The 12249-nt window shown below is 38.4% G+C and overlaps 3 protein-coding genes across 5 annotated transcripts; all 3 read left to right on the top strand.

Moving 5' to 3' along the window:
• Positions 1–141: 141 nt before the first annotated feature.
• Positions 142–3358, top strand: LOC309504411 (uncharacterized protein). Its single transcript, XM_082177496.1, has 5 exons — positions 142–703; positions 916–1012; positions 1172–1331; positions 1562–1685; positions 1867–3358. Exons 2-5 carry the CDS (start codon positions 920–922, stop codon positions 2918–2920), a joined length of 1431 nt encoding a protein of 476 aa, XP_082033622.1. The 5' UTR covers positions 142–703; positions 916–919; the 3' UTR covers positions 2921–3358.
• A 975-nt stretch (positions 3359–4333) lies between these two features.
• On the top strand, positions 4334–8693 carry rras (RAS related). Of its 2 annotated transcripts, none has more exons than XM_082177656.1 (7): positions 4334–4643; positions 4952–5045; positions 5259–5346; positions 5614–5716; positions 6623–6731; positions 6825–6943; positions 7024–8693. In XM_082177656.1, the coding sequence occupies exons 2-7, from the start codon at positions 4962–4964 to the stop codon at positions 7109–7111; spliced, it is 591 nt and encodes a 196-aa protein (XP_082033782.1). In that variant the 5' UTR covers positions 4334–4643; positions 4952–4961; the 3' UTR covers positions 7112–8693. The 2 variants fall into 2 exon arrangements, with proteins under 2 accessions (XP_082033782.1, XP_082033781.1); XM_082177655.1 differs by having other exon boundaries at positions 4334–4674.
• Positions 8694–9544: 851 nt separating this feature from the next.
• prrg2 (proline rich Gla (G-carboxyglutamic acid) 2) lies at positions 9545–12239 on the top strand (the record flags this gene model as incomplete). 2 transcript variants are annotated; one of them, XM_082177632.1, is made up of 8 exons in its annotated part: positions 9545–9656; positions 9791–9822; positions 10299–10388; positions 10776–10939; positions 11053–11086; positions 11395–11524; positions 11604–11744; positions 11873–12239. In XM_082177632.1, the coding sequence occupies exons 1-8, from the start codon at positions 9646–9648 to the stop codon at positions 11913–11915; spliced, it is 645 nt and encodes a 214-aa protein (XP_082033758.1). In that variant the 5' UTR covers positions 9545–9645. The 2 variants fall into 2 exon arrangements, with proteins under 2 accessions (XP_082033758.1, XP_082033759.1); XM_082177633.1 differs by lacking the exon at positions 11873–12239 and having other exon boundaries at positions 11604–11748.
• Between the last annotated feature and the right edge of the window lie 10 nt (positions 12240–12249).

Genomic DNA, 12249 nt, shown 5'->3' with positions numbered 1-12249 from the left:
AGGTTGCAGTGCACTACGTGAGGTTGTTTAAAATAGTATAAATATTATATCAATAGGTAAATGTGGACTAGTGAACTAAGCGTTCTGAATTATACATTTTGTTTACCAGAGAAACTGCTCGCATGGGAAGTTGCACACGAGTGAGTCTGCTTACAAAATAATCTAGCAGGATATAAAAGAGTCTCATTTGACTGATTACACGCACTCGATTTGCAAATGAAAGCGGCGTGTTTCTGTCTAAAAGGCTACCGGGAGTAAAACACGATTCATCACAATAAAAATGCCGAGGTCTTCAGGGCAAATTGATGATGGCGAACAAACCGAGCGAGAGCGAGAGCGTGCCCGCGCGCACGTCAAAGACCAAGCCTGGCCGCCGATTGGCTGAAAATGACATCACATAGAATTGTACTATTCTTAGCTTCTGGAAACGGGATGACCTCATCTTTTTCCTCCCTCGCGCAGGTATAGACATATAACAACAAATAATGCGAGAAGCACAGACAGAACGGAGAGGAGCACGGGAGCACAACTACCGAGAAGAAAGATCAAGGAACTGTTTATAATCGCGCAGATACATATTTACTTCACGCGTTATATGCTTCCTCCTGTTTGTGCTATTTACAACGTTCATCCAGCTTTGTTGGACTTTTCCAACCTTTGTGGACTTCCTGCTCATTCTGCTGATCTACAACTGACTGGACTGGTGAGAATCAGGTTTTAGTTTATTCTAAACGTGTATCTTGTCAATTATCATTGTTAAATGCAATTTATCAAAACTTTTAATCCTTTTTAGGCATACCATTTGGCCTGCTTTTATGATTATGGCTGTCTGTTTAGTGCGTCATATAGGCCTACACAAAGAGTTGTTTTCTGTGTATTTTTTCACAGCAATTGTGTGTTTTTGTGTGTTTTTTTAGAGATGGTGTACTACAGGGACAGTCAGTCCGAGCGGCCGCCGTTGTCCCGTATTCTGCCGCATCTCTACCTTGGTGCAGAGACTGACGTAACCCAGGTATATTTACAGTCCTCTAACGATTTATCAGTATAGCTGTTAAAGAGTATCCTCCTCAAACCATCTTTAACTTATATTTGCTTCATTTAACAATAGTTTGTCCTCGTGCGTAACATTTAAGTTACTTTCTCACCTTTCACCCGCTGTTCGTTTCCACAGGATGGTTTGTCTGACCGAGGCATCTCGTACGTACTAAGTGTGAGCCGATGTTGCCCACAGCCTTCATTTCTACCCCAGTCCCAGTACCTCCGAATCCCAATAGACGACTCTCTGCGGGATGACCTGCTTCCTTGGATCCCTCAGGCGTTGCACTTCATTGGTGAGGGACCCGGAATCCCACTCCTTACATCAGCCTGCATTTGCATCCCAACTGCATTACATCATTATTAGCTACTAGCATCGATATGGAAATAGATTTGTTTGTCTGTGTAAAAAAAATCAAATAAAAGATAATAATATGAGGCTAATTTGAAACAGCAGTCCCCTGCTGGAAAACCCTGGGTGGGTATACACTATAAGTTTTAATATATCGTATATGTTATGTTGCAGATGGGGCCATGTCACTTGGCTGCTCTGTCTTGGTTCACTGTGCTGCGGGAATCTCTCGATCTCCAGCACTTGCTGTGGCATACGTCATGTATAGCCTGAAAATGGATCTGGATCATGCATACAGGTAATGTGCATACGTTGTTTTACTACTACTTCTGTCATCGTCTTTGTAATAAGAAGTGACATTTTGCACATAAAAAGAGTCAGAGGTGATGAAATTGAGAACGATATATTGTTTGTTTGTTTTTATTTAATGGATGCAGATTATTCAAATGAGTGAAGTATCTATCTCATCATTCCTTTAGGTTTGTTAAAGAACGCAGACCTACAATTTCACCAAATTTTAACTTCCTGGGTCAGCTGCAGCTCTTCCAGGGAACGCTTTCTTTGAAGAATAATAACACAAACCTTCACGCTCAGCAGTCAGACAAACCTTTGGATAACTGCCTGCAGCCTACCAATGAAAAAAACAACAGCAGTTCTACAGTGGCACTGTTAACTAACTTAAACCTGCAGAATAGCATTGACAACAACTGCATTATTGATGGCTGTACTGAGGATTCCAAAGCGAACGTGTACTGTGAGAACAAGAACAACCAAATGGAAAATATTCAGAGCAGAGGCCAACTCTGTGAGGTGATGAATCCAGAGTTTACCTTATCTCTTTCAGACAAGCTCGGAGCGCTCTCTCTCCGCACAAATCCCGTAGAGATACAAAGACCAGTAAACATCACATCTCAGACACAGCAGGATTCACCAAAGTCCAACCTACCTAAGCCTACTTACCTTCAGATTCCATCTCTAGCGGATAAACGCAAAAGCCTTACTCTTTCCCTTACGCCAGTGGGTGCAGTTCCTCAGACTCACCAGAAGGGGTCATCAGCCAACAGCTGTGATCTGAGGAAGAGCCGTTCCGCAGTTGACCAGACGGGGGCGTTAGAGGACTTGGGAAGAGCCGATATGGAGCCGTCAGCATCAGAAACCAGAACAGATCCAAAAGAGGCAAACAGGTTTATTAACAAGGAGGCGTCAGCTAGACACAGCTGCTCAAGATCACAAAGAATAAAGAATAAACTAAACCGCAGAGTAAATGAAGAGCAACAAAAAACAAACCAAGTGAACCATTCAAGCACACGACCACACAGGCAGATCCAGGGACCATATGAGATCAAAACCTCCTCACAGGAGGTTACCAGTGGTGTAGAAGCAGTGGAGGGTATGGATGGAGACAACAGCCTCTTATCTCCAGTCAGTCTAACGGTTAACAAAATACTAGACTGGGGAGAACGCATGCTGCTTGGGGTCCTACTCGGCCCACGTATTAAAGTGGGACAGGCTGCTTTGCCGTACAGATGTTGAAGAGGGACTGGTTGTATGAACTGCGCTACTACTTAAAGATGAAGTGTAAACGAGGACTTTTCAGAGAGGCATTGCTAAGGAACTGTTTATTATGTAGGCTACCTCCCCATTGAGCAGAAGGAACTTAAATGAAGACAGCGACATGGGTGAAAAAGCATAATGTATGAGTGTGTGAATTCACTTATTTATTTGATGAAATTGCATGTTCCTATAAGAGTGTTTGACAGACTCAAGTCATCTGATGGACTGGTGATATGTATAAATGACAGAATGTCTGAAAAAACACTTGCGATTTGTTCTGTTATAATGCACAGCCTGCCTGTGACTTTATTTATTAAAATACACTGATAATTGACATTTATAAATGGGTATTTTGCAGGTGGAATTTTAACACTATAGCTTGTATTGAAAAAGTGTTCATTAAAGACAATTATTTTATTTCTCTGTCTCTTTCATTTTAGCAACTATTTTAGTGAATTTTATAATAAAATGTTATTAAAAGACAAAATCTAGCAATAAAAGAGGTAAGATCCACTACCTCTACATCATGTCTGAATTTAAGAGCCATGTTGATCAGTTGGGCTATAGACCTGTGCCTTTTAAGTTAAGAAAAAACATAGTAATTATAATATCCTTACAGTTATACCGAAGGGTTTTCTAAAGCTGAGGAATTTGTTGCATCAGGCTACTGAAATTTAGTCTCCTTACTTGGTTTAGTCACAATGAAGAGGAGCACCATTTCCCCATACATGTTGGGAAGGAAGACAGTAACTGGTGGGTGTCTCCAAAATATGTTTAGCCTGCTACTCCCTGTTTGTCACATTCTTGGAGGTTTTAGTTTAATACAAGCCAAAAAGTGATTCAGCATCCACACTGATATTGCCAAGAAATTACACATGAATATACTATAAGAACAAAGGCAAATGTACGGAATAAACATATTACATATCACTCACTAGGAATGAAATGCACCATTAAATAAATAAATAAATATAAGATACAAAATATTCTATCTCGACAAACATCAAGTTTAAATCAGCCTGATGTTAAATCAACATTTTTCAATAGATTATTACTCCTGTTTTTAACTCTTGCGCTTATTTATATCATTCGAGCTGAATAAAAAACGGACAATGAATGCAGAATTAACGCTCGTGTAAAACATCTACCGTAACTCAGACAAGCCAGGCCCATGGCCAAATATGGGAAAGACGACGCTCGAATTACACATTTATCATATAGCCTAGCCTTCTATTGCGGAAATACAAGCGTAGTAACAGCAGAATAGTTCATCGAATCATTCGCATCAGCCAATTAGAACTCGCCAAGGCTCACCGATTACGAAATGATTCGTGCGATGAAAAAAACAACAATGGAAGCCACGCCCATTTCAGGCATGCGTATGAGATTCACTGAAGACGAAAAAAAAAGTTGCCCCTGGTCATGAAAAAAAGCTATCGGAAGCAAGAGAGAGTCCAGAAATCACCAAGAAAAATCCAGAGGGCGGACATTCCTTTAAGCCTGGAATTCGCTGTTTATCTCCATAAGCAAGATGGTTTTATCGCTTGTACAAAAGGGAGAATTTGTCGGCTAAATCTTGCGGATATAGTGTATTAAAGTTGTCAGAGTATTCGCGGGTTGGCAGTGGACTAAGTTGTCTGACTTTCGAGTCGCTAACTTGGCACCAGAAGGCTAATTTACTCAAGGCGGCTGCGGAAGAAAGGTAATCGGCGGTCATTGCTCAGACTAGCGAGGTATTTGTTTTATTTCCACTTTAGAGTTATCAATCTGATTCTACAAATGCTATTGTTTTGTAGATATTGAATCATGGAGCTTTGATTGTGATACATACTTGCCCAAATCTGTAACATTGTAGCCTATTGTAGAGGTTTATCAACGATGCCAGCCAGGCCTTTTACGGTCTCAAATCTGTATGCTCCGTAGGGCAGTATTATTTCTCTTAAAACCATTTTAGTTGAGTAATACGACATGATTAGGATTGTTTAATAACCTAATGTTACATATTTGCAGGAGTAGGACCATGTCAACGGAAGAAAGATATAAGTTGGTGGTCGTGGGCGGTGGAGGTGTGGGGAAAAGCGCCCTCAGTATTCAGTTCATTCAGGTAAGTGTGTGTTTTTTAGTACTTTGTATGAAATAAAGATGTATTTATGTCGCAACATGGGGCAAATACGCGGTGGTAATTATTTCTGTGGGTGTGTTGTAAGAGTTGTGTGACGTTCAAAATGCAGTGGGCTTTTCTCTGCATGTTCCTTCATGTTAAAGCCCTTGTTTAGGAGTTGGTGAACCAAAATGTTTTCTTTGTTTTCTTTTACAGTCGTACTTTGTGTCTGACTATGACCCGACCATTGAAGACTCGTACACCAAAACCTGCACCGTGGATGGAAAGGAGACACGATTAGACAGTATGTGTTCTTTATAGGAAGGAATGAGTATTAAAAGCTCCACATGTTTCCTCAGTAGGGAGGTTTTTGTCAGAGTTGCATCATTGATGATTCATTGCTGACTACGGGTTCCTGCCCAGGTTTTGTTTTGACTTGCTGTCAGTACAACATCATGCCAGCTGTGTTTAAATGACTAAAATGTGATTTGTTTGTGTGGATCAGCTCGCCTTGTATATTCCCCTCTATTTACCTGGGGTATGTTTTTGTTTTCGTGTCGTCCGCCATTAGTCCTGGACACAGCAGGACAAGAAGAGTTTGGAGCGATGAGAGAGCAGTACATGCGCTCTGGAGAGGGTTTCTTACTGGTGTTTGCTCTTAATGACCGTGGCAGGTAGGTGTTTTCCAGAGTGTGTTTGTGTGAGCATGAGAGGAAGGCAAATAGATGGTTCCTAACTTCTCTGTGTGACGAGAACAGAGAGTGTGTGTGTTAAAAATAAAACCACAGAATGTGTTTGTGATGAGAATGAAAGTGCAGGTTATGAGTGTTCATGTCATCAGGTGCAGAGTTGAGCCTCAACAGCTGAACTGAGCCTTTCTGTGGCCAGTGTAAATGTTGAGGTTTCACAGTGTACGAATCCTTAGGGGCCGTTTACATGACACCGTTTTCAACTAAAAACAGAAAACTGTTTATGCAGTTTGGCCGATCATTTACACGACAACAGCGTTTTGGGGGTCTGAAAACAAGTTTCAAAGTGCACGTTTTTTAAAGCCATAATGTTATTTTCTCTGTGTAAACTACAAAAACATGAATTTGTGAAAATAGTGACGACATGTGTATGTTCAGCCTATACATTGTTAGGTTTAGTGAAGTTTTATAGTTTCAGTTTATTTATTTGTTTTTTGTATAATGTATTAACTAGTAACATTTAAAAACATTTAACACAGTTAAATTACTCAGCACAGTATAGTGTTATTTCTATTTAGTGACATTTTTATGTTTGAGTTTTTATTAAATTTTTTTTTAGAATATACCATATCCTTTTCCTTTTTTGGATAATTTTTTCCTAGTTATGTGAGTTTATATTTCAGTTCAGGAAAATATTTAATGTAAATTGTTTTATTTGTTTGTTAATAATAATAACTTTAGGAATTTTAATATTCATTTATTGTAAGTTAAATTTACAGGCTACAATCCAAGAAGAGTTCAATTATAATGACCTTATATGAACTCTGTATTTAACATTTTTTTGTAAAACTTGTTATTCTAATGAACTTTTGTTGGTTCTCTCTGTTTCAGTTTTAAAGAAATTCAGAAATTTCACACTCAGATATTGCGGGTGAAGGATAGAGATGACTTTCCCATAGTTCTTGTTGGCAACAAATCAGATCTTGACCAGCAGAGAGAGGTAATGTTTCCATGTTCCACAGCTGAGTGAATTTTTTTTTATGAAAAATAGGCTGCCAATTCATATGTGTGCATGTCCCCCCCCCCCAAACAGATCTCGAGAGAGGAAGCCATGTCATTTGCCCGAGAAAACAGGATCCCCTATATGGAATCATCAGCTAAGAACCGCCACAATGTGGAAGAAGCCTTCATGGAGGTTGTGCGAGCAATAAGGTATTTGTAATAGAAAACAGCTCTTATGAGATTGACAATGCTGTGGATTATGATGAACTTACATTACCATCTCTCCTCAGGAAGTTTCAAGAGACGGAGAGTCCGCCACTCCCCGCTAATCACGCGAGAAAGCAGAAGAGTGGTGGCTGTCCCTGCACCCTGCTCTGACTGCCCCTCTGCACTGTTGCCTAGGAGACTGAAGCCCTCACTCTCACGCCTGGTGCCTTATATGTCTACACAGTGTGTGTGTGTGTGTGTGTGTTTGTGCATATGTGTGTGTGGCACTGTACGCATCAGTGTTTTAGCGGCTTTTACAGTATGTGTGTATGAATGGTTCCCAAGAAGAAACTAGGCTGTATCAAATGAGAAAGAACCTGTTGGAAAGGGGGGCCTTTAGTCTTATTTTGCCCACGTGTTTTATGTAGTGCCTTGTAAAATCATGCTCTTGATTTTAGATTCAAGAACAGTATTTGTTTATTTCCATCATGGTAAAAGGTCACAGACTGATTTGTGTGCCACGAGAGAGATTTTTAAAAACATTCATCATGGAGGGGGTGAACAAAAGTGACAACGCATATTTAAACAAACCATGTAAGCGATGTGCTGAAAAAACCTTGTGATGGTTGTGGTGTCGTCTGTATGGACAACATGATATAGTGTTATTGACTCACAAAGACAAGTCAGAAAGTGTTTTATTGGCCCAGACCCCTGTTCAGCATGTCCTCTCTCGGAGGATTTATTTAGTCAGTGAGACTGCACCGAAATGGCTGCTCTAGTCTACCTTGCTACCCATCAGTGGCTAGAAATGTATTCAGCCAGCTTGTTTTCATTAATCTCTTCCTGATAAAGCAGTGTCTGATGACTAAGACATGATGTGGTTTTAATAATTGAGCATTTTTAGTGGAGAAGCAGTGGTGTTCAAATTATTGAGTCCAGTATCTGCAGTGCTAGTATTCATACAAACCAAAGGCTATACTGTATATGTTTGCACACCAGCTTTGTCATCGTGAATAGTTATCTAATGTAGTTTAACACTAAAATGGACAAATCGTGTGGTTTTATTGTGGGATTTTTTTGGTATGTTTCTTTTTTTTTGTTTTAGTCTAAAGTTGATGTATTTTTGAAGGTACGTCTATTTGTGCTTATGTGCAGAATAAGACATTCTGTCTCCAGGTTCACATTATTGTATATGACGTGCTTCGCTTGTGATTCTTGCACCTTCATTAGTAGACAGTGATGCAAATGTGATACAGAGGAATTGCCAAATGAATTTACTAACAAAGCATGATATTAGTCAGTGTTGTGAGGGAGTGAGTCACTCTGTCTGTACATAAGTAGAGTGGCATAAAAACAAGACAAGGTGCTTTTTCCTTAGTCCCACGATAGCAGTTTCTTATGGTATACTCGACTCTCGAGGGAGTTGCTACACACAATTTACGGCCTTTAATCAAGGGACATGGATTTTTTTTTTTTTTTTTACTGGGACAAATTCTATTGTAGATCAGGTTTGTCGGCTGCAAATAAGAACAAAGCACTATTTAATTTCGCAATGTTAGCAAAATTACACACCATTGTTACATGATGATTCTCATTCATATAATTTCATGTCTTAAGTCCGATTATGTCAGTTTTTTTAATTTAAGCTATTTTTCTTGGCTCTGGAGAGAGATCAGACACCATTTATCTTCCAATTTTGTATCTAAATCTAACAATATTCTTTTGTACACAATTAAAATGTTTTTAAACGTTTCATGTAAGAATTTGTGGGTGACTGATTTGTTGGAGAGTGATTCATTATAAAAAAAGTATTTGTAACAATTTTCCCATAACGTTTTTGAACACAATTCAGATACTCTGAGCTGATGAATTAGGAAATTTAAAGATTAACGAATTATTTTTCATGAATGTATGATGAGCTGTATTGACATACTATTGCATTTAGACACCAAATAAGGTAAAAAAAATGTTTTTCCTTCGTTCTTACTAGCCTATTTAGCCTACATGTTATTAATCTCGGTTCTCATGTCTCTCAATTCTTATTGGACCATAACGATCAAATAAGAGAACTACCCTGCGCATTACAAGCAATTGTTGCAAATGATTCCCACATGTGGGGAAAGGGGAAATTATAATCGCTGGGAGGGAATCAACCGCAAGGCGAAATTCAGAATCTGAAAAAATATTAGCATGACTTGGAAATTTAAATATGGTGACGTTGTAAATGCACAGATAGATGTTCCTTCGTTTTAAAGCGATAATATAAGACGAATCACGTGTATAGGACTGACTTTAGTAAATTTATTAAAAGATGCTCTCAGGTCGGCTCCTGCAAAGAAGAGGCCCATTCATAACTATCATTGAAAAGAACGGTTGATCCAATCAAGACGCAATGGACTGTTGAAACCGGAAGCTGTTCAAGGTGGACTAACATTTTTGTTGTTGTTGTTTTAAGGTGAAGATTACATTTTCAACATTGAACTACGATATGTACATCAGTTAGCCACAGCACTAAAACTTACTTATACTAAATTATTTTTCCGTAATTGGGCGATCAAAACACCTTTGTTTATTGAGATGTGCAGGTAGGTGACCGAAACTTTGTCACGTCCCAGTCCACTGCCACTCCTATAAGCGCTCGCGGCCGTGAAATATGTTGTCAAACTGGTATGTCTCTTACGTGATGACTTGTGTTTTCGCTGTGAATGAAACACAGGTGAATATGGAAGTAGTTTAATCAAAACCGAATATGTGAATTCTTTGTGTTCATATTGTTGATCTAGCTATAATAATTTACAGCACCAAGACAGGAAATCTGTGGGATAATCTGAAAGTGTTTTTCTTTTAAAGTTTCCTTGTAAGGAACACAACAGAGTGTAAAGGTAAGCGGGGTTCTTTTCTACTTTCTGTCCTGCGTTTTAAGGTAGGCTACATCGTTTTCAAATCGGATATGCACTTTTTAGTTAATCAATTTATACAAAAATAAATATTCCCTCGTGCTGGCACAATTTTGTCAATGTATTACCAATGTGATAATAGTTGAACGATTTGAAAATACGATGTTAAACGGATGTTTAATGTATATGTATGCCTCTCTTTTTTCTTAATGTATATGTATATTATTATTATATTATTATTATTATTTATACAATGATATAATAATATTAATATTTGCTTTTGAATAAGTGCAATGACCGATAGAGGACGACATTGTAAGCTTTTTCTGGAGAATATTTTGTGACGCATTCTTTACGGTTAGGCTATACATGCCTATAGGTCATTATTTATATATTATCTGCATTATCAAAACATAGCCTGTTAAACGTTGTAATATTATTTATAACATTCTTTCGGACAGGTACAATGCTGGGGTTTCCAGCAATATGTTTCAGCTTGCTATCCTTGCTGCATCTTGTTTGGGGCAGAGTGATCTACAATGGAAATGATGGTAATAATGAAAAGCAAAACACTTTTTTTTTTTTTTTTATTGCCAGTGTGGGCCATTTTTGGTTTATCTTTTGTTGTTGCTAATCCATTAGTACTATGGTGTGTTTTTGTTGGCTTCCCATGCACTCATGCATGATATCAAATACTTATTGCCTACCTCAGCACAACCTTATTTGCATTACAGACTTTAGGTGTATTACAAACATTGGTAATTGTTTCATACCCAGAATTCAACATAATTTTTTCACTACATATATCGTATGATTAGCTGCCATTTATTACCCTTTGAATGTATTGCGCTGTTCCTTCTGTTTCAATAAGTGATTAAATGTATGTTTGTGACGGGTTGTGATTTTCATTATGCTTTGTATTCTCTTGTGTTGTTCAGTGTTCCTAGAAAAGAAGTCAGCAGGTTCATTTATCTCCCGTAAACTTTTGAAAAACAGTTGGGATTTTGAGGCAGTCGTGCCTGGCAATATAGAGAGAGAATGCATGGAGGAAATATGCTCATATGAAGAGGCCAGAGAGGTGTTTGAAGATGACAAACTGACGGTAAGAAAAAGAGTATACTCATTTTATGTACTCTTATAGGGAATACAAGATGAGGTGGAAAAACAATTGTTTATGTATAGTCATTTGACACGGTTTGTTTTATTTTCCAACAGGCCAGTTTTTGGGCAACCTATAGCAACAGTCATGGTAAGGCTGATTTTTTTTCTTCTTTTCTTTAAGGTAATGTAGGCCTATTTGATATTTTATAGATGGTTGAAGATATGCACATCCAACAGTTGGATTCAATTTTCAAATGAATTGTAAATCTTATTATTAGTCTGACAGCACTAAAGCAAGCAGCCTTGTAAATCATCATATGTGTAAGCAAATGCAAGCTACAAATAGTATTTTATTGAGCAATATTTTATCCTAATGGGATAAAATGGGGGTCACTAAGTAAACAATTAAAATGTGTATTTGTTGAGAATTATGAACTGATTGGTTGATTTCCACAGAGACTTTGCACCCACTTGATGTGTCTGGTTTGGTAGCTGGCATTGTGGCTATTGTAGTAACAGCGATTATAGTCACTGTGCTGGGCATTTATTGCTACAAGAACAGAGGCAAAAATGCAAGAGGGGGAAGGTAAGTGCATGCTGTTATTACCACTGCGATATGCCTTTTATGTGGCAATATCACTCTAATGGATCCTGCATCTCCACAGTGTTCCTGTGCATATGGGAGTGGATGGGCAGCCAGTACCTGAATCTGTGCCCTTGTCTATTGTGGCTCCGGGTCTCCCCTCGTACAATGAGGCTCTGACTCACAGTGGTCAGCACGATGCCCCCCCACCGCCGTACTCTGGGTAAGAACTCTGAATGGTTTGTTTGCATATGTGCATCACATACAAAAGTGATGCACTATCTGCTATAAAATTAGTTTGTGCTGCATTTTCAAAATATGTTTTAAAATATGCATCTCTGCTCTTTACAGGGGAAGTCCACCTGAGCCGACAGAAACTCCAAATGAGGAATGAATTTGTTTTTTGTTTTTTTTTTGGGGGGGGGGGGGGGGGGGGGGGTCATTTGCCACAGAGACAGAAATGACTGTAAGCCGCAAAGTAGAGTTTCAGTCACTAATTAGGTAATTTATTATACTTGTGCTACATGTTCAGCAGGTAACTTTTTTTTCTTTTTTTTTATTCTTTAAAATGATTTTGTTACTATCACCAAAGAACAGAGTTGTATTGTAAACACTGTCAATATTTTCTTAAATCAGGTTTGTTTTAAAAATGTAAAGCGTTTTCTTGGTCATGTTAAATTGAATTGAATTGTCATTATTAATAAAAATGAAAAATGTAGACCAACTTG

The sequence above is a fragment of the Leuciscus leuciscus genome (assembly GCF_965113295.1).
Source record: "Leuciscus leuciscus genome assembly, chromosome: 1".
Taxonomy (NCBI): Eukaryota; Metazoa; Chordata; class Actinopteri; order Cypriniformes; family Leuciscidae; genus Leuciscus; species Leuciscus leuciscus.
Note: the sequence above shows the minus strand (reverse complement) of the source record. Positions and strands in the feature narration are given on the sequence as shown.

Excerpts from the sequence above, each read along its gene's own strand:
- LOC309504411 (XM_082177496.1), top strand. The coding sequence starts at position 920 with ATGGTGTACTACAGGGACAGTCAGTCCGAGCGGCCGCCGTTGTCCCGT. Across the intron at positions 1,332-1,561 it reads TCAGGCGTTGCACTTCATTG|ATGGGGCCATGTCACTTGGC; the intron begins GTGAGGGACCCG and ends GTTATGTTGCAG. Across the intron at positions 1,686-1,866 it reads GATCTGGATCATGCATACAG|GTTTGTTAAAGAACGCAGAC; the intron begins GTAATGTGCATA and ends TCATTCCTTTAG.
- rras (XM_082177656.1), top strand. The coding sequence starts at position 4,962 with ATGTCAACGGAAGAAAGATATAAGTTGGTGGTCGTGGGCGGTGGAGGT. Across the intron at positions 5,347-5,613 it reads AAAGGAGACACGATTAGACA|TCCTGGACACAGCAGGACAA; the intron begins GTATGTGTTCTT and ends GTCCGCCATTAG. Across the intron at positions 5,717-6,622 it reads GCTCTTAATGACCGTGGCAG|TTTTAAAGAAATTCAGAAAT; the intron begins GTAGGTGTTTTC and ends TCTCTGTTTCAG.